The 27,301-nt window shown below is 35.9% G+C and overlaps 2 protein-coding genes across 8 annotated transcripts in view; both read left to right on the plus strand.

Annotated features, from left to right (window-relative positions):
• The first annotated feature begins 420 nt into the window (after window positions 1-420).
• Window positions 421-6,686, plus strand: LOC108947537 (replication protein A 70 kDa DNA-binding subunit B-like). The gene is made up of 13 exons (XM_070197883.1): window positions 421-655; window positions 1,235-1,505; window positions 1,578-1,674; window positions 1,757-1,881; window positions 1,971-2,055; window positions 2,139-2,274; window positions 2,359-2,516; window positions 2,594-2,714; window positions 2,887-2,973; window positions 3,076-3,126; window positions 3,251-3,509; window positions 5,438-5,701; window positions 6,574-6,686. The coding sequence occupies exons 1-13, from the start codon at window positions 506-508 to the stop codon at window positions 6,684-6,686; spliced, it is 1,917 nt and encodes a 638-aa protein (XP_070053984.1). The 5' UTR covers window positions 421-505.
• Window positions 4,458-27,301, plus strand: part of LOC104102908 (uncharacterized) — a 30,159-nt gene continuing 7,315 nt past the window's right edge. The window contains exons 1-16 of one of the 7 annotated variants that reach the window (XM_070196673.1): window positions 4,458-4,475; window positions 5,438-5,701; window positions 6,574-6,833; window positions 7,219-7,254; window positions 7,326-7,385; window positions 7,490-7,522; window positions 7,624-7,815; window positions 7,904-8,150; window positions 8,244-9,166; window positions 9,283-10,494; window positions 11,153-12,933; window positions 13,369-13,814; window positions 14,436-14,568; window positions 14,944-15,087; window positions 15,197-15,289; window positions 15,474-15,788. In XM_070196673.1, the coding sequence (XP_070052774.1) occupies window positions 6,740-6,833; window positions 7,219-7,254; window positions 7,326-7,385; window positions 7,490-7,522; window positions 7,624-7,815; window positions 7,904-8,150; window positions 8,244-9,166; window positions 9,283-10,494; window positions 11,153-12,819 (4,464 nt within the window). In that variant the 5' untranslated portion in view covers window positions 4,458-4,475; window positions 5,438-5,701; window positions 6,574-6,739 and the 3' untranslated portion in view covers window positions 12,820-12,933; window positions 13,369-13,814; window positions 14,436-14,568; ... (1 more) ...; window positions 15,197-15,289; window positions 15,474-15,788. Of the gene's footprint in view, window positions 4,476-4,527; window positions 4,826-5,437; window positions 5,702-6,573; window positions 6,834-7,218; window positions 7,255-7,325; window positions 7,386-7,489; window positions 7,523-7,623; window positions 7,816-7,903; window positions 8,151-8,243; window positions 9,167-9,282; window positions 10,495-11,152; window positions 12,934-13,368; window positions 13,815-14,435; window positions 14,569-14,943; window positions 15,088-15,196; window positions 15,290-15,473; window positions 15,789-27,301 lie in introns of those variants that run through there. The other 6 variants (XM_070196672.1, XM_070196676.1, XM_070196675.1 and 3 more) reach the window with 6 other exon arrangements.

Genomic DNA, 27,301 nt, shown 5'->3' on the forward strand with positions numbered 1-27,301 from the left:
AGAATTAATAACAATGGGCTAACTCATTCTTCAATCAGTTGAAAATATATTGGTAATATAAAAATTAAGTTTCCTGTCGTACTTTAATTTTTAATTATTTCGAAAATACATTTAAAAAATTGTCTTTGGGACTTATAGTAAACTATAAATACTACTGCACTAAAAAAGATATAAAATAAAAAAACAAAATATAATAATAAATATAAAGGAAAAAGAGGCGCATCAGATATGCCCTGTTATCGTCAACTGCTCTCTGTTTTAGCTTTTTTTGAAGACTCTTCAACTTCTCAAACCTAATTCAGTTTCTCCCCCCAATTTGTCTACAGTAGTTTTTCTTCTATTCCACGACTGATCGTGCTCCCAAACGTGGGCTTCCAACCAAAAATCTCTATTTTATCTACACATACATAACTGCATGATTTATGCGCTGTACATTTTCAAAACCTTTTCAACTTCGTATTTTATCTACTCAGTATACCAGTCTGATTACAATTGATTTGCAAATATGGCCACACAAATTCATGATATCAAACAAATTTCAGGCAACTCGATGCAATGGAATCTCAAAGTTAGAGTTGTTCGAATGTGGGTAATGCCGGATCGCTTTAAGCCGGAAATACCGTATTCAATTGAATTGGTTTTACAGGATTCTAAGGTAACATATTCAACTTTCTCATAGGTTTAAACTTCGTAAAGTACTCGCATTCTATATGAAAATTCATTCTTCCGCATTACTCAAATGTCTAGGAAGTTGCTCCAATAATTTCTACTTCCATATAAACAGTTCTTTAAGTGATATGGAACCGACTGTGCCATTCTGATTTTTGATTTCAAATCTTGAGGATAACTTTAGACAGTGATTATCCTAATATATACATATAGACAATCAGTTAAGTTGCATCTTCGTACATAATAACAGATGTATTGTTCAAAATAACAGAGGTATTGTTCAAAATATAAAAATCTGGCAAATATTAGATATTGGTTGCCTTGCTTAGACTATCAACGGATGAACATACAGAAACTACGCTTATATATGAAATATGTGTAGTACAAGTATTCCTCTTTCTGTCTATTAATTAATGTTGGCTTCATAATTGATATAGAACAAACTGTAGCATTCTGGTTTTTGGCATCAAATCTTGAGGACAACATTAGGCAGTTATGACAGTATAGACGATCTTAAAATTGTTGGCTTCATAATTGTGCACTAATAAGGAATCTGATTTTGTAGGGTGATCGTATACATGCTTCAATCGGAAAGTATGTTGTTAAGTTTTTTAGGAACAAGATACATGAACTTCGCTTATATCGTATGAACTACTTTGTAGTCGGACCAAATAATTTGAAGTTGAGGACTACGGCACACAACCTGAGGCTGACATTTACTCAAAAGACATTTGTTGAGGAAATAAATGACCTTTCATTTCATATGAACATCTTTAACTTGCGCTCTTTTGACCAACTAACAAATCAACATGATGTCGATCAGACAGAATTACTCGGTAATTCTTCTTTTCATTTTTAATGAACTAATGGTATTTGTAAAACTATGTGACTAACTTTTATATTTATAGATGTTGTTGGTCAGGTTGTGACCTATGAAGATGTTAAGACCTACAAGCAAGGAGACAACCAAAGTGTCTTTATTAATGTTGTGCTCGAAGATGATCAGTAAGTAATTCAAAAATAGAAACAATACTTTATAATAAATTACCTATATATGTGTTTATTAATCTTACCATGAAACGTATAGGAGGAACAGGATTTTGGCAACCTTATGGAGTGAACTTGTGGATCAAATTCAACATCACTTGAATGAATCCACTGATGAGCCTTTGATTGTTGTTTTCCAGCATATGAAAGCTCAAAAATTTCGAGGTTTACCAGAAATTACATGTATTTTTGAATTTTAGTTTATAAAAATTTTTAAATTTCAAATTTATATTTATAGTTCATTTGATACACAGGTAATTACTCAGTGCGTAGCTGTTGGTATCAGACAAAGATATGGATAAATTCTACGTTGCCGCAATCTATTGACTTTAAATCCAGGTTTTTCAAGTGTATAATCCTTTTCTATATGTACACAAAAAATAACAATAGTATTTATAAATTACAATTTTTGACTTATGCAGATTACTTGCAGCACGTCAATCAAACTTTGAGCGAATCACTCAAACAAGTTCTCAGCAAAGTTACTCTGTTAGAGATGAGTTAGACAAAGGAATTGTACTGTTTAAAACTATAAGGGATTTAGTTCAGTGCACGCAAGTGAGTTTAATTTACTTTGTCAATTATATTTATCTTATGTTTTCTGTTTTGCATTTACAATAATTTTTTATTTTTGTTAAATAGGAATGTAGCTATTGGATTGCGGCAAAATTGGTTAATTTGGAACTTGACCAGGGATGGTCATACTTGGCATGCAACAAGTGTAGTAGAAAGGTTGATAAAGTTAAAAATAAATACTTTTGTAAGAAATGCAATGAAGAAGAATTTTCATTTACTCACAGGTAATTACTATTTATGTATATTTAAATTCTTCTATCTATAAAAAATATGCATAAGGTTAATCAAAATTGAGTTGCAGGTATAGGCTTCAAGTTCGTGTTATGGATGGAACCGCTTTTATCTCATTGTTGCTTTGGAATCGCGAAGCTATGCAGCTTATAGGGAAGTCCGCAAAAGAACTTAAGGAAAGATTACTTGAGGTATAATACTAAACTTAATTTAGTTATCAATTATAATATTTCTAACCTATGAAATTTGGTGTAGACTTCAATTGCAGATGCTGACTGTTCTTATCCAAGTGAACTGGACGATATTCTTTATAAAAAATTCATGTTCAAGGTTATTGTTAAGCAAGAGAATATTGAGTCACAGGTCGAAGTCTACAAAGTTCTTAAGCTTACTGATGATGATGACCTTCTAAAGGAATACAATCACAGTTTATTCGATGATACTATCACTGTAAACATTTTTTACTCACAAACCTCCTCATACAAAATTTAGGTATAAATAATTTTGCATTCATAGGATGAATGAATGTTCTTTTTTCTTTCTGTTTAACAGGATCCACAGTTTTTTGATGGACAAAGCTCAAGTGGAGATAAGCTTTTCGGGGTAAATTTTATGAAATTTAAACTTTTACATCATTATTTATTTAGTTAACAATTATGAGTCAAAATTATGCAACTAGCAACAGTATTGCTCTCCAACTGCTATTAAATATTTTTATTTTTGGAAGGATCTTATGGCCGAAACTCAGCTGAAGTCTGTTTTGCAAACTCCCATCGAGAAAAGCGTATCAGAAAGTGGATCGTCCGTGTTAGAAGATGGTGATGCTTGCAATGCAAAAATATCTCCTTTGAAGACGTATGACAAGAAGACTAGATCCGCTAATAAGGCATCAGCAGTAGGACCAGATGACGACTTCAATTCTCAACTCTCAAAGTGGAAGAACATTCTGTCCAAATCCAACCATTTTCATGGATTTGGACAGAATGGTATATGTGTAAAATTTCCCACGGAATTATTAAAGCCTTTTGCTATATATTCACGAACAACTGTCTTCATATCTATGAAGACAAAAGTTAGATGAATTATAGCATCGATAATGTGTCATCACTAGATAACCTTCTATAAATTTGCAAGGTATTCCAAACTCTTCTATGAGGATTTCAAACTCTTCAACCAACTCATTCTTGGGGTATCAAATAGTGCAGGAACAATAGGCCCACCCACCACCAGTTGCATAACCATTACGATTTTCTCATACGACAAATGAACAACAACAATTACAAATTTTACCTCTCTTCATCTGAAGACTATTTAGCCATTATGTTTCTATTTGGCAACCTGAAAATCCAAAAATATTGAATTTCTTATGATATTACATCACATATAACTAGAGCATATGTGCGATATGTTAACAAGATAAGAAAAAGGAAAAAACCATACATATTCCAAACATGCTCTTACGATCAAATTTCACAACCTACACCGCCTTTAAAATATGCAACATGGGAGACGAATTTCGTCTCTCCTATGGATAAACAAACATAAACATAACGATTTGTAAATATTCACAATATTAGTAAAAGTGAGAATTTGGTAAGAGTTAGAACTTGCTAAGAATTAATAACAATGGGCTAACTCATTCTTCAATCAGTTGAAAATATATTGGTAATATAAAAATTAAGTTTCCTGTTGTACTTTAATTTTTAATTATTTCGAAAATATATTTAAAAAATTGTCTTTGGGACTTACAGTAAACTAAAAATACTACTGCACTAAAAAAGATATAAAATAAAAAACAAAATATAATAATAAATATAAAGGAAAAAGAGGCGCATCAGATATGCCCTGTTATCGTCAACTGCTCTCTGTTTTAGCTTTTCTTGAAGACTCTTCAACTTCTCAAACCTAATTCAGTTTCTCACCCCAATTTTCCAACTCCTGCCTACCTCAACGTCAGCCAATTTTTTTGATATGTATCCAGCGCTTTCATGCTTTTACGTTTGTCTACAGTAGTTTTTCTTCTAAAATTGTTGTAGTCAACCCTGTTGTGGTTGCTTCAGAAATTTTCGATATTGAATTACACTATCAGAAGAAAATAGAGTTTTTTTTGCTTTGGAATCAACAGACTGAGGGGTTGCCAAGAAGCCCTACAAAATTCCACTTTACTTTTGCAAAAGACTCTACAACTTCTCGCAACAAATTCAGTTTTTACGGCACTTTGACATGGAAGAACAGAAAAAACTCGCAAGAAAAAATCGAATATGCATACAGAAACAGAAACAGGCTAAATTTTCCTCGAACGGTATGAAATTTTAACATTATATAGATCATGAGTAATTTTGCAGTTCTTTAAACAATTGGACGTAAATTCGGTCTCTTACTAAATCTTTTTGTTCTACTATTTGTTCAGTTTCATAGATGCATTAGATTCTCAAATTTAAGTATAATTTTAAAAAACATGTGTCCTATATATCGACGTATTTTCTGATCCTTACACCATAGTACTCTCTATTATGCTGTGTATGGTCTTTCTTCCGAATATGCATTATTTGATATATCATTGCATAAATTTAAAATAATTATGTCATATGTTTTATCATTTTTGATATGTTTACCCATCCCGTGCATCTTATGCATTTTTAAAATTTTAGAGCATTTGTAATTTTTAAGTATTTTTGATGATTAGTCGTACAGGTTTGTCGTCTTTATTAGTGCCTTTTATACCTGTTTTACTCAGTTGCAAGTAGAGAAAAATCACAATTCTAATCAGCATATCAATTCTTATATACTAACCTTTAATGATAGTTATTGTCCTTAAACATCCTATAGATTATTTCATTATATTGGTTTTGATAGTTTTCCAACCTTTTTCCACTTATAACAGTTACCTGTTTTTTTATTTTATGGTTTACAGACTTTATCCATTCTACTACTATCAGACGGAATGCTTTTGAAAAAGGAAAAACAGAACAATCATTAACGGACATAACAAATCGTCTGAATTCCCCTCAATTATGTATTGCACCCATAAAGATTTGTGAACAAGTTTCATCATCTCAGTCTCAACAACAATATCCAAATTCAATGCAACAACAACATTTGCGATATGATTTGTCGCCTTCAAAATTGCAAAGCGATCATCTTTTACCAGATTTAAATGAGTTACCATTATTGCAAGGTAAATATTTGTGTAAATTTTGTTTTATCTTATTTTGAAAATTTGAGGAAGTCAAACTTTTGTGTCGCTATACTGAATCTCAACAAAAATATAAATTTTTTTAATTTATATACTTTTTTCTCATATGCGTAATGGACTGGCCAGTAGAATAATTTATAAAATAAAAGCTTAATTTGCTGCCATTATTTGCTTTTGTTTATTTTATTAAGTACAACATGTTTGTTATAATTATAGAATTATTATTTTGTATGAATTTTCTTTTTTGTCGTTCTACTTTTGAAAATTTTATTAAGCGATTTATCTTCTCTTTTGTGATGTTTATTTTTTTTTTAAAAATATTTGTTTGGTTGATTAGGCTTAATCTTTAGAATACTTTTAAATGAAGTTTTGTTGGCCATCTAATATAACATGTTGTTTGATAGGGGGTTTACAGTTTCATTGGAAGTATGACTAATTAGAGGCGAAGTAAGATTTAGTTCATGTTTGTAATGCGAGATTTTAGCCAAAGTTAAACCTTATTGATGGGAGTCGGTTTGTATTTGACCTCTATATATACTCTTGACCATCTTTAGTTTCATAAGTTTGCTAAGGTACTACCTTTAGTTTAACTTAATGGAATGAGGTTGAAACTAACGGTGACACTGTTAAAACACAAAAATCAAGAGTTATTTTTTAAGTTAAACCCAGCTATAGAGTTATTTTTTCAAGGTCAATATTGCAATAAACTTATACTTTTTCTTGACCATGAAATATAAAAAATGCTACATATTAAGTTTGTTTACATAGAATTTAGGATATAAATATTGGTTTGATAGTTTTCCTATCTTTTTCCACTTCTAACAATTAGTTTTTTTGTTTTTAATGGTTTACAGAATTTGTTGATACTACTATCATAGGGAATGCTTCTCAAAAAGGGAAAACAAAACAATCATTAATGGATATAACAAATCGTCTAAATTTCCCTCGATTTCGTACTACCCCATAAAGAGTTGTGGACAAGTTTCATCTTCTTATTCTCAAGCACAATATCCAAAATCAATGCCAGAGCATAATTTGCGATATGGTTTGTCGAGTTCAAATTTGCAGAAAGAACATCTTCTACCGGATTTAAATGAGATACCATTATTTCAAGGTAAATATTTATGTTTAAGTTATTTAACTTATTTTTGAAATTTGAGGAAGTTAATTATTTGTGCCGCTATATACATCTCCACATAAATAATGAAGTTATTAATTTATATACGTATAACTTATATGAGAAACTTTATGGGCAACAGAATTATTTAAAAAACTAAACTTTAATTTGCTGCCATTTATTTGCTTCTCTTTATTTTCTCAAGTACAACATGTTTGTTATTTTACAATTCTACTTCTATGAGTTATTTTTTATTTGGGTTCTACTTTTGCAATTTTCATTATTTTAAATGCACCCCTATAATTTCAAATTCAGTATTGCATTATACTTTTTGTTCAATATGAAATTGAAAAAAAGGCTAACAATTAATATTTATGTTTAGAATTTGAAGATGACAATATTGATGGTGATATACCAGGTATGCCATTTAACTCACCGCAACTCATAGTCATACATACAAGTTTATTAATTTTTAATTTATGCATCAAGGTCATATGCAATCCAACGTACAAATTCATGATGCAAATGAAGATGACGATGTATTTGAAGGTATTCACATATAAACTCATCAATGTTCGATAATGTTAAAATGTATTAACAGTTCCAAATATATTAAATTTCAAATTTTAAGATCTAATTATTATTATTTATAGATGATGAAGTAGAGAGCTGGATGACCAATGAAGGTAAGTATGACGTATTTTAAAGTTACATATACAACATAATTTTACTTTCTATATAATAAGTACTTTAACTTTATCTCTTTATTTTACTCTCATAAAACTAGAATACTGGGATATAGGAGATGCCAATTATGAATGTGAATATTGTGGGGCATATTTCTGGTTCGAGGAAAGAGTTGACAAGAAGTATAAAAATAAAAAACCAGTTTTCACTTTGTGTTGTGGTCGTGGAAAAATCAAGCTACCAAATCCAAAGGAGCCTCCTTCGATTTTGAAGGATTTATTGTTTGGATCAGGTTAATAGATAAATTCATTTAATTAAAATAATGACACTATAATTTTTGCATATATATATCTGCTTTAGCCAAACCTAATTTCATGAAGGTGCAAAAAGCAAACATTTCAGAGAGAACATTCGAACATATAATTCTATATTTGCATTTACATCAATGGGAGGAAAGGTGGATTTTTCTGTCAACAAAACAAAGGGACCTAGAACATTCAGATTGTCTGGGCAAAATTATCATCAGATTGGAAGCTTATTGCCTCCGGAGAGATCTTCTCCAAAATTTGCACAATTGTATATCTATGATATAGAAAATGAGGTGGAAAATAGAATTCATGCTATCAGGTTAGCATAGACAATTGCTTACTCAAAATATTTTTAAATTATATTTTTTATAAGACATACATTGTTAGTTGAATTCAATACTTTTCTTTACAGCCGTGGTGAAATGAACAATCAACTTCATACTGAAATTGTGAATGAGTTGAAGCAAATGCTTGATGACAACAATATTCTTGCAAAGTCATTTAGAATGGTAAGAGATCAATTTCAAACAGACCGGACCTCAAATGTTAGACTTAGATTGATAGGGAAAAGAGGCTCTGATGGAAGAAGATACAATTTACCAACAGTTTCAGAGGTAGCTGCTTTGATCGTTGGAGATTTTGAACAAACAAGGTCTGACAGAGATATCATAGTTGAAAGCCAATCTGGACAACTACAAAGGGTAAATGAATTAAATGCAGCATACTTAGGTTTGCAATATCCATTACTATTTCCGTATGGTGAAGACGGATACCGAGAAGATATTCCTTTAAATGATATTGATGATTCGACCAGTGGAAGGAAATGTGTTAGCACGCGTGAGTACTTATCATATAAAATTCAAGAAAGGAAGGATGAAGTTCCAACAATTGTGTCAGCTAGAAGATTATTTCAGCAATTCTTGGTAGATGGTTATACAATGATGGAATCTTCTCGATTGAGGTTCATTAGGCTTCATCAAAAACAATTGAGAGCACACTTTTATAAAGGGTTACAAGATGCTGTTTTACATGGTGACATAGAACCTTCTTCTCAAGGACAAAGAGTTATACTCTCTTCCAGCTTTACGGGAGGTGCACGCTACATGTTGCAAAATTATCAAGATGCCATGGCAATTTGCAAATGGGCGGGGTACCCTGATCTGTTCATCACATTTACTTGTAACCCAAAATGGCCAGAGATTACTAGATTTGTGGAGAGTAGGGGATTATCTCCAGAAGATCGTCCCGACATTTTAACAAGGGTTTTCAAAATCAAGCTGGATCGCATGATAAAGGATCTACGCGACAATAAAGTTTTTGGAGAAGTAAAAGCAGGTACAATTTTTATGTTCTAGAAAATTATTACATTATTACATTAATTTTGTTATATGCTAATATTAAAAATAACTAATATATAAACTTAATGATCTAATTATATCTTTATTCTTCAGTGATTTATACAGTTGAATTCCAAAAGCGAGGCTTGCCTCATGCACACATCTTGCTTTTTCTTCTGAATAAATACCCAAATGTCGGAGATATTGATGGAATAATTTCAGCAGAATTACCAGATAAAAAAGTAGATCCTTATTATTATAATGTTGTTACAAATTTCATGATGCATGGTCCTTGTGGTACTGCTAGAAAATCTTCTCCGTGCATGCAAAATGGTAGATGCACAAAGCACTTTCCAAAAAAATTTGTGTCATCAACCACAATTGATGAAGATGGATATCCAATTTATAGAAGAAGGGATGATGGTAGAACTGCAAAGAGAGTAGGTATTGACTTGGATAATAGGTATGTTGTACCACACAATAGATTTTTATTATTGAAGTATGGTGCACATATTAACGTGGAGTGGTGTAATCAATCACGATCCATTAAGTACTTATTTAAGTATGTTAATAAAGGAAATGATCGTGTCACCGCAGCTTTTTCTCAAAGTGTAAATAATGAAGACTCGGGGGTCGTTGATGAAATAAATATGTATTGTGATTGCCGATACATATCACCTTGTGAAGCTGCTTGGAGAATTTTTAAATTCCCAATACACCATAGAGAACCATCGGTAGAAAGGCTATCTTTTCACCTACCAAATAATCAGACAGTCATATTTTCGGATGATGATCCAATTGATGCAGTTGTCAATAGACCAACCGTTAAGGAATCTATATTTTTAAGCTGGTTTGAAGCTAATAAGACATTTCCTGAAGCAAGAGAATTGACTTATGCAGAATTCCCTCTAAAGTTTGTGTGGAAACAAAATCTAAAAAGATGGGAAAAAAGAAGAACATCTGCATTTTCTATTGGGAGAATATTCTTTGTTCTACCTGGATCTGGCGAGCAATATTACCTTAGATTGTTGTTGAATGTCATTAAAGGTCCAAAGAGCTATGAGGATTTAAAAAATATCAACGGTTGTGATCATGAGACTTTTAGAGATGCATGTTATACTCTGGGTTTATTAGACGATGACAAGGAATACGTGGATGCTATAATGGAAGCAAGTAATTGGGGAATGGCATCATATCTTAGGCAATTATTTGCTATGCTACTTTTATCAAATTCAATGTCACGTCCAGAAAGTGTTTGGCAAGCAACATGGCATTTACTATCAGAAGATATACTTCATGAAGAAAGAAGAATATTGGATCACCCAGGTACTTATTTAATGCTTACAATTTCGAGTTATGATATGATACTTCTGAAGGATGGCTGATTTGCTTAACTTTATTAATTAATTTTCTTTTTAATTACTTCATTCATATTAATCTTATTGTTCATTGCTTTTTATATTTTTTTTCAACTTCATACAAAATTCATTCCAGAACTTAAGGTTCGTTAAACAATATTTTGTTATGTTTATGTCTTTTTACTATAGTGTTTTCTTTAGATCATAGGAATAATATTGGTACTAATTAATGCACTTTCCAGACATAAATACTAATAAAAAATTAATGCATTGTATTTAATGCCCTAAAGCTTCGGAAAAGCCTAAAATCGCTCTTATGCATTCTCTACTTTAATTGAAAATATTTCAATTCATTATTTTTGGATATCAAAACTGACTTTTTTGATACATTACGAATAATAAAATGCATCTTCACATTATTAGTACACTTTAAAAATAAAATGAACTACATGGTTTGGACTATATTATTCCTTCAAATTCTTTGAACGTTAAATGTGCTTTAAATTCATGTAAACTACTATTGAACACTATACTTTTTCATTAATCTTATTATTAATCTCATGTGGCTAAACTAAACTTTAACATTTAATTGTATTTCATTATTTTATATTTTTATGTTATTTCAGAAGCTGACCTAACAGATGAAGAATTGAAAAATCGCTGTTTGCAAAAGCTTGAAATTTTTTTGAAAGGTTGTGGAAGAAGTTTTCAGGATTTTCCAACAATGCCAAGGCCTGTTTATAATACGAAAGAAGTTGACAACAGTAATAGATTAATACGGGATGAATTGCGTTATAATAAACGCGCTTTGGTGGAGGAACATCAACAATTAGTAAAGAATTTGACAGATGAGCAAAAGTCAGTTTATGAAAAAATAATAAGAGATGTGAATGAAGACAAAGGTGGATTTTTCTTTTTATATGGTTTTGGAGGAACAGGCAAGACTTTTATTTGGAGAACTCTGTCTTCTGCCATAAGATCTAGAGGAGATATTGTGTTAACTGTTGCATCTAGCGGGATTGCATCTCTGTTGTTACCAGGTGGTCGAACAGCTCATTCAAGATTTGTGATTCCTCTAAATGTAACTGAAGATTCAACATGTAATATCAAGCAAGGTACTCCTTTAGCAAATTTAATTATTAAGGCAAAGTTGATTATTTGGGATGAGGCACCCATGATGCATAGATATTGTTTTGAAGCTCTTGATAAAACTTTAAGAGATATTCTTAGGTTTAAAGATGCATCCAATTTACACCTACCATTTGGAGGTAAAACAATTGTTCTTGGTGGTGACTTCAGACAAATATTACCTGTCATTCCAAAAGGAAGTAGGCAAGATATTGTTAATGCTTCTCTCAATTCTTCTTATTTGTGGCCTCACTGTCAACTCTTAAAGTTAACAAAGAATATGAGATTGCAAGGTAATGAAATAGGGACACATCTAGATGAGTTGAGAGTTTTTTCAGATTGGATTTTGGCAATTGGCGATGGTATAGTTGGTACTTCTGTTGATGGCAATGAAAAAGTCCAAATACCAGATGATCTTTTGATAAAACAATCTGTTGATCCAACATATGCAATTGTAGAAAGTACATATCCGGATTTCAACAGTCGTTGCAATGATATAGGATACCTCCAGCAGAGAGCCATTCTTACTCCAACTCTTGATATGGTGGAATCAGTCAACGAATATATGATTTCGCTTAATCAAAGTTCTGAGAAATCATATTTGAGTTCTGATACAATCTGCAGCTCTGACAATACTTATTCAGCACTGGAACATGTACACACTCCTGAATTCTTAAATACAATTAAATGTTCTGGAGTTCTAAATCATGCTCTTACTCTAAAGGTTGGTATTCCAGTAATGTTATTAAGAAATATTGATCAGTCAGCAGGATTATGTAATGGAACAAGGTTGATCATAACTAAACTTGGAAATCAAGTCATTGAAGCCAAGGTTTTAGCAGGACAGATGGCTGGACAGAAAGTGTTTATTCCAAGAATGACATTGACTCCATCTGATGCTAGAATTCCATTTAAGTTCCAGCGAAGACAATTTCCAATCATTGTTTCTTTTTCCATGACAATCAACAAAAGTCAAGGACAGTCATTGTCTCACGTGGGATTATTTTTGAAGAAACCAGTTTTTACACATGGACAACTATATGTTGCTCTTTCTTGGGTGACAAGCAGAAAAGGATTAAAAATTTTGGTTTGTGATGACGATGGGCAAATAACTACTGAAGCTACAAATGTTGTATTTAAAGAAGTTTTTCGAAATTTAGTCTGACACTCGAAAGATAATGAATATCTTTTTGGAGGTTTAAGTACTACTTTTGTTGCTGAGATTCATTAACCAACTGCAAAAAATTCCTGTTGATGTGATTTCTGAAACATGTAATAGGTACGCTTTACTTTTCGGTATTTTTTTAAAAATATTTTCCTATTTCTCTATTTTATATATATATATATATATATATATATATATATATATATATATATATATATATATATATTGGTCATCATCTGCCATAACATGGAATAACGTTACTTCTTACATCGCATTGGTGAAGAAGCAGTGAACGTCATGTACAAAATTGGTTTGAATAAGGTAATTCATCAAGTGGATTTTGTGATATTGCATCAACTGTAATATGTTTTGGCTGGCTAAAATAAAATTATGGATGTTTCCATATACTCATTTTTTTGACTACTAATCGACCTACTAATTTTTTTGTTTGTCTTTTATTGGTGTGATACAACAAGATTGTTTCTCAATATGCTTATTCCTAAGTTCTACTACTTCATTATTCCATTATGTTCTTTCTTACTTTGGCAGGAAATGTATGATCAAAGTCACTATTACATTACTGATGACTTCTCCAATTAATGTTCGAATTGTTAATTTGTTCTCATGGCTAGAAAATTTTTTTATTTGATTATCTGATCGACATGAGGAGCATGGGAGAAAGGATTATTCATCATGTAGAGCTCTGCAGTTTGGTGGCAGAGTAACAGTACCTAACCTAAACTGATCTTTATTGTTATCTTCATTAAATTCATTGTGATTAGTTAGTTGTTTAGACGTGCAAAATACTGGAGGCTCAACTATGTCTATCTCGGGTGTTATCGCCTTTCCGTGCAGAGAGTGGTGATAAGGAACTGTCTGTTCATCCGAGACACACCAAATTTATTGTGACTAGAAACAACAGAACCAAGATTGTTTTGGTCGGGCTTCAGGGAGTTGTCAAATATGTTGTTGGGCTAAGTGGTTGTCATTGACTGGTGAGGCCTCATTCTTTTTTAAATTGTGTATTTTGTTTTTTCATTTTACCCATAAAGGTCAAGAATGATTCTTCTTCTCTTTGACAGCTTTACTTAAAATAACTGCTAAAATGGCTTCTTAATTAAGTTACTCTTAATGTTGTGTTATTCTCTTAAAATTTAATGACATCCGCAATGTAAGTGCGTTACATTTCATTTTTATTCTTATTATTCTTCACACTCTTCATGTAATTGGTTTATAAAGTAATATTTTCCTGATATAAACAAGTTTTGCTGCAATTCCAGCTCAATAGTTCAGAAAAATAAGTTATAGTCTGTCAGACAAATGAAAGAGTTGAAGAATGTAATAACTAATAACGGTTCCTGAACAATGGTTTTATCACACTTTCTATCCACAAACCATCTGGTCCTTCTACTTCTTCCTCTGTCTAAGACTTGAGGAACGCTATTTTTAAAGAAGAACAGGGCATGTATCATTGTTATTCTGTTCTTTTTTCACATTACAACAATATTGGACACGAATAAAGAATCTGTAACTTGAAACACTGCTTTAGTAAAACATGAAGTCAATTATGTATTGGGTCAATTACTTACTAAAAATACTACTGATGCACTATCCAGGTCTGTTAAAGATATCAATAAGCATCAAATTATTAGACATGAAGCAGCCAAACTATTCTTTCTCAAAGCAGATGTGGAACACATTACACTTCTGAAGAGTTTTCGAAGTAGAAATCATGGAGATGGAAAAAAGGTTGACCTCAAAGAATGTCCATGATCTAAGCTTTAGAAATAATGTATTAAGTATCTTTGGCAGAATGTGCAAAATCTTTGTCACTTATTGCAATGCAAATCATAATGTTTAGCATCAATATACAAATGGCTTCTCATATACATGCACAGACATTGGTTTTTCTTTATATATATATGATCTGCTCTATTATACACTACTAATATTAATTACCTCTATGGCATGTTCCATATGTTCCTTTTATCCTTGATTAAAAAAGGAGACAATATGTATTTTTTTCTGTTAAGTCAAGGAGTAAACTCTGTATAATTTCTTTACTTTCATTATTTGATATTACCATTTAGCTCTAATTATTCATCGTTTTCTTTCTGTTCTCAGCAAGAGAGAACATTATGAATATATAGTGGCGCAAGGGAAAATTGTGCAAAAACACACTGGAAATCGTCTTGATACAACCAATGGGTTGCTAGAGGCAAAATGGATTTTTGTAATGAGCAACTCAAAAAACTCTATGCAGCCGAGGTGAGTGGTAAAAGTTACTGCGAAAATGCTTTTTTGATTATTATCCTGCAAAAAAAGGTTTGTTTTTCTTTTAATAATGTGAAATATTTGTTATTATAATGCCTTTCAGAAGAAGAGAGGAATATATCATCATTCCAGCTTTCTTGCTGGTGGGGCTACATTAGCAGCTGGAAGACTAGGGGTAACAAATGAGATACTTAAGGTAAATATCTGTTGTCATTGTATTGAACTGTTGCGTCAGATAGTTACACGATATCTCAAAAACTAAAGCAATCAGGTTTTTGACATCAAATCTTGAGGACAACTTTAGGCACTTATGACAGTATATACGATCTTATAATTGTTGGCTTCATAATTGTGCACTAATAAGGAATCTGATTTTGTAGGGTGATCGTATACATGCTTCAATCGGAAAGTATGTTGTTAAGTTTTTTAGGAACAAGATACATGAACTTCGCTTATATCGTATGAACTACTTTGTAGTCGGACCAAATAATTTGAAGTTGAGGACTACGGCACACAACCTGAGGCTGACATTTACTCAAAAGATATTTGTTGAGGAAACAAATGACCCTTCATTTCATATGAACATCTTTAGATAGCCCTAACAACAAATTCATAGAGATAGCCCGATTGGATTCACCTATTTTTTTTTCGTTTAATTTTTTTTAATGCAGCCAATAAATATAGTTTGCAATATATATCTCATTCTAATATTTCTCTATGCTCTTTTTGGTTTAAAATTATCTGCGCATCGCGCGGGTAAGTATACTAGTACTAAGAATAACTCTGAAAAACTAGAAATAAACTTGAAGAATGAATTGCCATATTTTCTGCTTGATTTTGGACGTTTTTTTGTTTATCCGTAAAACGGTATAGTTAAATTTATACGTGATTTCTAAATAAGTGAACTGATTGGATCCTGAAATAATGCAATAATTGAAAAAATGTACAATACTTAGCCTTGATATTTAGACAAAACAGCAGAGATGACTGTTCCGGGAACAAGATTTCCGGGCACAGCAATGATGAGATCAAAAGGCAAGAAAGTAAGATTGTATTAAGTTTTGTATCGAATATAGTATAAGTTTTACCAGAAAATTTGTATCCTACAATGATAACTGAGCTCACTATTTATAGTTATGTCTAGGGAAAGAGGTCCTAGGATCGTGTCCTCATTTAATGTCAATTATGAGGGTCATTGATGAAGACGTAACGGTGGACATAAATGTCAAATTCTCTGTAACGGACCGTCGCTCTTAATGCTGCAGAATATTCTCTATTAAATGCTACCAGGCGCAGAGCATTGAACACACCTTTATGAACGTTATCCTTTCCGGTGACAAGTGGAAAGGCTGCGTTCGGTCTTCGGTCATTCCTGTCTGAGTTCCACGTATCCTCCCTTTAGACGATCACTTGTCATATCATATTTCACCCGATATAGATAGTCCCTCTGCTTTCCTGTGACATAACTTTGTGTTACTGGAAAGTTGGTAGAAACACCTTTTAGCGGAAATTACTATAACTCCCTCTGAAGGTTCCTGGCAGTTAATTAGTCGCACATCTCTCCGCATTTAGCACAACTTTTGCCGATTATCGAGGTAATCATGGCCATGAATTTAGCCGCCAAAATTTTACTTATACGCCACATTCTTTTCCTTTGCGTTTCATAATTTCTCGAGCTCCTGATTTGCATCTTTATTTTCCATTATTTCTCTAGTTCTCTTCAAACACAAAACCTTTTCCTTCTTCTTTTTTAATGGTTTCTTCCTCTAAGCGTGCTGATTCTACAAAGAACAAGAACAAAACCGAGGACTTTGTTCCTCCAACAGTGGGTTCCATCATCCCAAGAAATCTCACTACCACAAAGTACCTTGAAGAGAAATTCCCTACTGCTAACCCCCGTACATGGGCTGTTAGTAAGTACCCTTCTTTCATTCGTCCTTCCAGTATTCCTGATGTGAAGGAAGACTGCCGCTGCCATGAATTGGATATCATTTCTCCTGATCTATCGGAGCGAGTGATCCTTTCCAAGAAAGGTTTTACATACTTTTACACATATCCCTTTACTTTGGGTGCATTTTCTTTGAGTGAAGAGCTTGATTCCGTGATTGCGGAGTTTTGCCTTAGCTACCAACTGTGTTTGGCACAGGTAAGTCCTTCAGTGTGGAGGACGGTCACCTGTCTTTGACGCTTGTGCTAGAAAACTAGAGAGGAGCTAACCTTTGCTCATATGATGAACATCTATTCCCCCAAAATCTTCCGCGGGGGAATGATAAATCTCTGCAAGCGTGGCCACCATGTTTTGCTATCTAGTATGGATGATGACAACGACCATGGGTGGATAGAACGGTTTGTTGCAGTCGCCACCATCGACATCATTTCGACAACCACTTCATCCTTTCTGGTTGCTTGGAACTGCACTCGTAAGCTCTTTGTTTAGTATTTCTTTCTACTAGATATTCGTTTATGGCCGTATCAACTCTTCACCCTTCGTATGTTTCGGAAACTCGATGGATCCCACCGGTGGTGGAAGGTTTGGACCGGTGGGTTTAGAAGATCTTAGACGTCACGACACCCAAAACTCGTTTGTGGAAAGAACTGGCCCTTAAATACGGGTGGAAGGCCAAAAATCATGGTAATTTTAATTTATCTTGCTTTCATTATTTTTGTATACGGAGAACTTGGTTGAACCCTTCTGATTTATTCACGAAATTAGGTTTACGTGCGGGCTCTGTTATTGTCCCCGAGGAGGACATTTTGGCTAATCCTTGTGATGCAGCGAGGCTGCTTCAGGAAGCACTTACTCGAACAGGTATCTCTGGGCCTGTTTCGGGCGTAAACACTTCTTTACGGAGTACCCGGCCGGAGGATAAGCAACCAAAGAGAAGACTTTCCTCCGTGACCGGGGAAAAGAATAAGAGGGCGAAGACTGATGCCTCCGAGTCATTTTAGGTGGCGATAACGACTGGTCCTCCTTCCGAGCTGGTCATAGACACCGTGATGATTGATGATGATGAACAAGTTATTGATGAGGGAGCTTATTTACATAGAAGGTGACGATCCTCATCATCTCAACATGATGCTCGACCTGTTGAGATAGTTACACCAACTGAAGACGATGTCTAGGCACTTTGGGAAGAATCTGATTTGGTAGAAAATGCCAACTCCCATTTTCGAGCCCTAATTGCTGTAACCGGTGCTGTGGGGATGAGTACCGGGTCCTTGCCATCTTTGGTTGGTGAGCATCCAACAGCTAGCACTGCATTTGATGCAGCTGCTTCTCACTCTTCAACTCTATCAGCTTCATCTCCACCTTCACCAACACCAGAAACTGCTACATCACTTCCATCTTCATCAACTCCTCCACCAACAGTTGCTACATCACCTCCATAGGCCGCATCTGACCATGAAGAAGGTGTTCCTCTTCAACAGTCCCCAGTTCATGGGAATTTGGGGCAAAATTATGCTGCCCCTTTTGAAGATCCACAAAGGAGGAGGAACGTTACTCTTTCGGTCTCTATCAGATGCAACTTGCTATCCCGGCCGATGGATCTTGCTAATTATCTGAAGCCTTTGGCTTCAGAAAAATACTGGGAAAAGATTCAGGCACTCTCAGGAGAGTACTTGTTGAACAATGCCATGCATAACGCCGCAGCAGTACGTTCTTTTCTTCCTTCATTACTTCTTTTACTTTTGCATGAATGTATTCTAAGTTTTACTTCTTCTTGTTTGTAGGCCAACTTTCTTGCTTCCGAGGGCTTTCAAAGGTTGATTCGTGAGAAGGAAGAACTTACTTCTGAATGGAATCGGCTTTTGGTGGAAAGAGACCAAATTGTTCTCCACCCCTCAGGACTGGAAAACAAAGCTATTGAGGTCGTTGTTTTGGAGGCTCGTTTGCAGCAAAGCGAGCAAGAAGTGGTAACCCTTAGCCAAGAAATTGGCCCTCTGAGGGTTAGATTTGATGAAGCTAAGGCCAAATGGGCTGAAGTCCAAGACACCATTCTTGCTGCAACCGAGCGCGAGGCTGCTACCGCCGAAAACGTGACTAACTTAGAAACAACCCTGAACTCCAAACTTGAAGAGCGTGCTGCTGTGGGGGCGAAACAACATGCCCAGCTAGAAGAGAAGTATAAGAAAACTATCGAGCATAATAGGCTCTTTAGTTCAACTATCCGCGACCTTGACGTCAGCCTCAAATCTGTTAGGTCCGCCCGGGAAAGCCTTTTTGCCGAGGTTACCCAACTCAAAAAAGAACTTAAGCGTCGAGCGGCTTCCCTCGTTGTTGAAATATCTTATGCCATGTACAACATGAGGAGAAAAATATTGGAAGAGACCAAAGCTGGTATCATTGATTGTGATGCCCAAATTGCTAAGGCCCGAGAACTTGAGTTGGCTGCTAAAAATAGACTCCCGGCGCAATCTGATGCTCCTGGCTCTTCTGGTTCCAGTTTGGAATTTTTGGGAACTGAAAAGAAGGATCGGAAGACGATGATGCTTAACACCAAACTGGGGAAAATGTCGAGCCATCGGAGGACCCACCTACATCTCCCGGGAATGCGGACGCTTCTCTTCCTCCTGGTTCTGGAGGCGCTGCAGTTTAGCTTTTCTTTTCTTTTTCCCATTTAGTATTTTTACCTTTTTGGCACATTCTTGTAAATAAAGATATATTTTTTGCTCAAGTATCGTTTGAGTCTTACTTTCGTTTGAATATTCATACAAGTCTTTAACCTCTGCACTTGTTCAAGAATTGTGCGCACGTTTTTCTGTTCGCGCCTTACTATGTGTAGTCTCGGATGCATTCTCCTCGAAGCATTTTGGCTCCGAGCATTATCCCTTTCACATGAGGGTTTCTATAAGTATTGGCTCAAGTTTACTTTTTACGTTCTTTTCATATGCAACTTCGGGTGTATTTTTCCCCGATGGCATTTTATATTCCGGGCATAGATTCTTCCGTAACCAACCCTTTAACGTGAGGGTTTTTATAAGGGAGAGCCCTCTTATGTTTACGATGCTCTTGAAGAGGACGTCTCATGTTCATTACGGCACTAAAATTAGAAGTACTTGTTTAACTTTCAAATGACAAAGTTAGCTTATTGTTCAGACAAGAAACAAGATAAAAAGCAAAAGGATTTCATTTTATTCCTTCTATTTTCAAAAAATACATAAGCATTTTGCTAGGTAGAAAAGAAATTGCCATTACTTGTGGCTATCATGTACAACTTATTTCTTTTGGGCTGGTTGCACAGTCCCTGTCACGACCCGAAATTTTTCACCGACGAGACCGTGATGGCGCCTAATATTTTACTTGCTAGTTAAGCAAACATTAGAGAATCATTTACCAATTTCTTATTTCCATTGGGTAATTAACAATAATTAACTACAATAAAATATAACCAGTGCGGAATATCATAAATCTGTATTAACTACTACCACCCGGATCTGGAGTCACAATTCACGCGCATTCTAGAATTTACAACAAGTAATAGTTTGAAGGAAATACAACTGTCTGAATGAAAGAAAACAGTAAAACATAAGGGATAGATGGGGACTTCAAGGTCTGTGAACGCCGACAGATCTACCTTGAGTCTCCGGACAGCGGACCAGTAGCAAATCTCGATCAACCTGAGCCGGTATCAAAATCTGCACAGAAAGTGCAGAGTGCAACATCAGTACAACCGACCCCATGTACTGGTAAGTGCCGAACCTAACCCCGGCGAAGTAGTGACGAGGCTAAGACAAGACACACACATATAACCTGAACAGTATAATCATGCTAGAGGCAACAACAATAACTAAAACAATAATGCAGAAAAAAAATGGGAGGGGAACATACAGTGGGGGGAATTCAACATAAAGAGTGAGAATAATGGAAAGACATAATTGAACCGGAAATCCTTAAACGAATTGAGCAATTAAGACAGCAAGGAAAACTGCACGACATCACCCTTCGTGCTTTTACTCTCAACCTCACCAAAAAACAAATAAGACTGCACGACATCACCCTTCGTTCTTTTACTCTCAACCTCACCAAATAACAAATAAGACTGCACGACATCACCCTTCGTGCTTTTACTCTCTTCCTCACAATATAAATAAATTATGCACGGCATCACCCTTCGTTCTTTACACTCTTCCTCACAATATAATTAAATTATACACGGCATCACCCTTCGTGCTTTGCACTCTTCCTCACAATATAATTAAATTATGCACGGCATCACCCTTCGTGCTTTGCACTCTTTCTCACAATATAATTAAATGCACGGCATCACCCTTCGTGCTTTACACTCTTCCTCACAATATAATTAAATTATGCACGTCATCACCCTTCGTGCTTTACACTCTTCCTCACAATTTACAGAATCAATAACAACGGATAGAGAGAAGTTTTACAAGAAATTAATATTTCATAAATGATTACTTTCACAATTTAACATCTCAACCTCGAATCAATATTCACAATTTTATCGACCTCGGTGGAACCGGATACAAGTCTCCCAACATTTCAACCACAACAATAAGCATGGATAGCAAGATTTAAGACTACAAATTTGCAAAAAATGGAATTTCAATCGAATGCTATGACTCGACCACAACGTATAGATGCTCGTCACCTCAACTATATGTCGTATTCAACAACAAAACACGTATCAAATACTCACATAATACCTATTCCCTCAAGCCAAAGTTAGACACAACACTTACCTCACTCTGAAGGCCACTTCATTCTCAATCACAGCTTTTCCTTTGGAATTCACCTCCAAACCACTCGTATCTATTCAAAAATGACTCAATAATATCAAACATTACTAAAGGAATCAACTTTAATGAATAATTAAAGATTTCCCAAATTTTCCTCCAAAAAGTCGAAAATCGACCCCGGACCTGCTTGGTCAAAACCCGAGGTTCGGACCAAAATTCTTTTACCCATTTACCCCTGAGCCCGAATATGTAATTAGTCGTGGAATCTGACCTCAAATTGAGGTCTAAATCCCCAAATTCCCGAAATCCCTAATTTCTACCCTTACTCCTAATTCTACCATAAAAACTCTAGATTTTAGGTTGAAACTCAAGAAATGTGATGGGTAATTGAAAGAAAATAGTTTAGAATTACTTGCCAACACTTTGTGGAAGAAAATGACTCTTGGAAATCGCCTTTACTCGTTTGGTTCTTGAAAATGGTGAAGAAATGACTCAAACCCGTTTTTGGAGTCTGTTTTAAGTCACTGGACAGGCCTTCATTGCGTTCGCGAGAGGCCTGTCGCGATCGCGATGCACAACGGCCTAAGGCCATCACATTTGCGAGTCTTTCTACGCGTTCACAAGTCTTTCTACTCTTCCCTAGCCTTCGTGTTCGCGACCTAGTGGATGCATTCGCATAGAAGAACATGACCAAACCTCCCCCAGGTCCCCAAGTGTTTCGCGTTCTTGATGGTCAGGTCCCGTTCGCGAAGGGTAAATCCCCCATCACTTCGCATTCGCGACCAGGCCTTTGCGTTCGCGAAGAAAAATTCTCAGCCTCACCAGATTACTCTTCGCGTTTGCGAGAGGACCTTCGCGAACGCGAAAAAGGATATGCCAAACACTAGAATCTGCAGCAAACCAGATTTTTCCCAAGTCCAAAACATCCCGCGGCCTATCCGAAACTCACCCGAGCCCTCGGGGTTCCAACTAAACATGCACACAAGTCTAAAAATATCATACAAACTTGCTCGCGCGATCAAATCGCCAAAACAACACCTAGAACTACAAATTCAGCACCAAAGCAAATGAAATTCTCAAGAACACTTTAAAATTCCTATCTTCTCAACTGGACGTCCAAAACACGTCAAATAACCTCCGTTTCTCATCAAATTTCACAGACAAGTCTTAAATATCATAATGAAACTGTACCGAGCTCCAGAACCAAAATACGGACTCGATACCAACAATGCCAAGCATCAATCAATTCTTAAAAATAATTAATTTTCAGACTTTTAAGTTTTATCAAAAATTCATAACTTGAGCTAGGGACCTTCGAATTCGATTCCGGGCATACGCCCAGGTCCCATAATTCAATACGGACCTACCGGGACCATCAAAACACAGATTCGGGCCCGTTTACCAAAAAAGTTGACCGAAGTCAACTAAAATTAACTTTTAAGGCAAAAATTCTTATTTTTATTAGTTTTCAACATAAAAGCTTTCCGGAAACCTGCCTGGACTGCGCACGCAAATCGAGGAGGGTAAAAATGAAAATTTTAAGGCTTAAGATTGTAGATTCGAGTTCTAAAACATAAGATGACCTTTTGAGTCATCACAGTCCCCGGTCCCGATTATATGTTTAATTTCCAAATTTTCGTTCCCCGATTGACGTGGAAGTCATTGTTTCTGTATCCTCATATCATTCCCCCTAGTGTTCGAATGCGAAGAGTGTGAATTACAACACTGGAAGTCTTGTATCTTCGAAGATTCCACTAATGAATTGCTAGATAATCCTCAACTTGGTAACATAACTTTACTTCCCCTCAGGAATTTATGCTAGCGAGCGAAGGAAAATCTAACAGCCCTCTAGTGGTTTGTGCTCGTGAACGGTTGGGTAACCTTTGTTCCGTAGCAAACTTAACTTCCCAGTGAAAATTTACTATCGAACCAAAGATTATCTAACCGTCGCCGAGTGGAAGCTTGTTTGTTTGCCTTGATATCAAAGGTCTTATTTCCTTTGTCTTCATATTATGCTTTCTGTTGCTGCCTCGTTAAAAACCTTTCCAGAAAACCCAATTGGGACAAAAATTTAACGAAGGGAAAAAGAGTGCAGCACATACTTTCCGCTTGAATAATGTTCATCAACAATAATATCTTTTGAGGTGCGCCACGTTCCAGTTGCTAGGCAACTTGTCTCCATTCTAGTTCTCCAACTCGTATGAACCTTTTCTAGTAATAGCTGAAATCTGGGAGGGACCTTTCCACGTTGGACCTAGCTTCCCCGCGTTGAGCTCCCGGGTATTTTGGGTTACTTTCCTCATAATCAAGTCTCCTACTTTGAAATAAAGGAAGTTGGCTCTTCGATTATAATATCGCTCCATTCTCTGTTTTTGAGCTACCATTCTTACATGCGCCAAGTCCCTGCGTTCTTCGAGCAATTCTAAGTTGATTAACATCGCTTCGTTGTTTGATTCTTTATCTGCCCAAAAATAGCTCATAGTAAGTTCACCTACTTCTACCAGGATTAGGGCTTCAACACCGTATACAAGGGAAAAAGGAGTTTCTACTGTACTCGATTTGGCCATTGTTCGATAGGCCCATAGAACTCCGAGAAATTCTTCGGGCCATTTTCCCTTTGCTGCTTCCAACCTTTTCTTGAGGTTTTGAATAATCACTTTGTTTGTTGACTCCGCTTGACCGTTTGCGCTTGGATGATAAGGAGAAGATGTGATCCTTTTTATTTTCAAATCTTCGAGGAATTTTGTAACTTTTGCACCGATAAATTGTGGCCCATTGTCACATGCTATCTCTTTTGGTATTCCGAACCTGCAAATTATATTCTCCCAAAGGAAATCGACCACTTCGCGTTCTCCGATCTTCTGATAAGGACCTGCCTCTACCTATTTAGAAAAATAGTCAGTCAAAATTAAAAGAAACCTTACCTTTCCGGGAGCCGTTGGCAGCGGTCCGACGATGTACATCCCCCATTTCATGAACAACCATGAGGACATAACCAAATGTAAGGGTTCTGCCGGTTGATGTACTAGTGGTGTGTAGCATTGGTACTTATCACATTTTCGTACGAAGTCTTTGGTGTCTTGTTCTATACGAGGCCAGTAATATACTGCTCGTACCATACTTAGCACCAAAGAATCTGCGCCCGAGTGATTGCCGCATATCCCTTCTTGGACTTCTCTCATGACATAATTAGCTTCTGACGTTCCTAACCACCGGGCCAGCGAGCCTTGGAAGGATTTTCTATACAATTGGCCTCTCTTGAAGCTATATCGTGCATCTTTGGCGCGTAATGCCCGTGATGCTTTGGGGTCTTCAGAAAACTTTCCATGCTCGAGATAGTTGATTATTTCATTTCTCCAGTCCCAGACCAGACTAGTTGAATTTACCTCATAGTAATCATCTATATCCAGGACCGAGCTCATCAGTTGTACTACCGTCCCGGATTCTAATACCTTTATTTCCATTGATGATCCTAAGTTTGCTAATGCATCCACTTCAACGTTATCCTTCCTTGGGATGTGAGTGATATACCACTCCTGGAATCGCGCCAAAAGAGCATGGACCTTTGCCACTTATTGTTGCATACGTTCTTTTTTGGTATTAAAGATCCCGCAGACCTGATTTACCACCAGCTGTGAGTCACACTTAATTTCGATAACCTCGGAATCAAGTCCCTTGGACAATTCGAGCCCTGCAATCAAAGCTTCATACTCTGCTTCATTGTTAGTTAAAGGGATCGTTCTTTTGGCTTGCCTTACCATTTCCCCCAAAGGCGCGATTAAAACTATTCCGAGTCCAGACCCCTTTACGTTAGAAGCTTCGTCCGTAAATAAGGTCCAGGCCCCCGATGTCGATTCTGACACCATTACTACCTCCTTGGTTTCCAGAGGCAGTAGTCCCGGACTAAAATCGACCACGAAGTCAGCCAAGGCTTGCGACATAATTGCAGTCCTCGATTTATATTCTATGTCAAACTCACTCATTTTGATGGCCCATTTGGCCAATCTGCCTGAGAGCTCGATTTTATGGAGGATGTTCCGCAAAGGAAAAGTAGTCACCACAGCTATCGGGTGATATAAGAAGTAGGGCCTTAGCTTTCGAGCGGCGACTACGAGAGATAAGGCCAGTTTTTCCAAATGTGGGTAGCGAGTTTCTGCTCCCATTAAAATTTTGCTAACGTAATAAATGGGAAATTGCGTACCTTCATCTTCCTGGACTAAAACCGCACTTACTGCAACTTCTGAAACTGTGAGGTAGACTAGCAATGTTTTACCTTCTTTTGGTTTTGAGAGCAATGGGGGGCTCGATAAGTACTTCTTCAGATTCCTCAGAGCGTGCTGGCACTCCGATGTCCATTCGAAATAATTCTTCTATCTGAGCAGTGTGAAGAAGCGATGACATTTTTCCGATGATCGGGAAATGAACCTGCTCAAAGCTTCTAATCTTCCTGTGAGCCTTTGGACTTCCTTTACGTTCAACAATTGATCCGGGATATCCTCTATGGCTTTGATTTTGTCGGGGTTTATCTCAATTCCCCTTTGTGAGACCAGAAATCCTAAAAACTTACCAGAACTGACCCCGAACGCGCATTTATTGGGATTAAGTTTCATGTTATGCTTCCTCAGGATGTCGAAGGTTTCTCGCAAATTCTTGAGATGGTCACCTGCATTAAAAAACTTAACGAGCATATAGTCTATATAAACTTCCATAGTCTTACCTATTTGCTTTTCAAACATCTTATTTACGAGCCGTTGATAAGTGGCTCCGGCGTTTTTTCAACCCGAAGGGCATTACATTGTAACAATATGTACCGAAACTCGTTATAAACGAAGTTTTTTTCCTGATCTTGCAGGTTCATCTTGATTTGGTTGTACCCGGAATAAGCATAAAGAAAACTCTTCAACTCGTGTCCGGCCGTGGCATCAATTATTTGATCGATATTTGGTAGTGGGAATGATTCTTTCGGGCATGCCTTATTAAGGTCTTTATCGTCTACACACATGCAAAATTTATTGTTCTTCTGAGGAGCTACTACTACATTGGTTAGCCAGTCTGGATATCTTACCTCTCGAACCGAACCGATTTTAAGGAAGTGGGTTACCTCTTCTCTAACGAATTTATTCCTCGCCTCGGCAATAGGGCATTTCTTCCGCCTTACCGGAGGTATGTTGGGATCCAAACTCAGCTTGTGCACGACTATTTCCATCGGGATACCTGTCATATCCTCGTGCAACTATGCAAAACAATCAGCATTAAATTTAAGCAATTTAATAAAACCAGACTTGAGCTCCGGGTGCAGTCCTGTCCCCAAATGGAATTTTCTTTCTAGGAATTTCTCGAACAATGCAACTTGCTCCAGTTTCTCTGCCGTGGAATTCTTTGCGTCTTTCACTTCTGGAACTTGGAAATATCTTGGCACTTGATATTGTTCTGATAACTCTGTTTCCGGGCTAAACTCCTTCTAGTTCGGGAATAGGTGTCGGTTCCTGTAATTGCTATGCCATGCGTT

This window comes from Nicotiana tomentosiformis, chromosome 3 (assembly GCF_000390325.3).
Source record: "Nicotiana tomentosiformis chromosome 3, ASM39032v3, whole genome shotgun sequence".
Taxonomy (NCBI): Eukaryota; Viridiplantae; Streptophyta; class Magnoliopsida; order Solanales; family Solanaceae; genus Nicotiana; species Nicotiana tomentosiformis.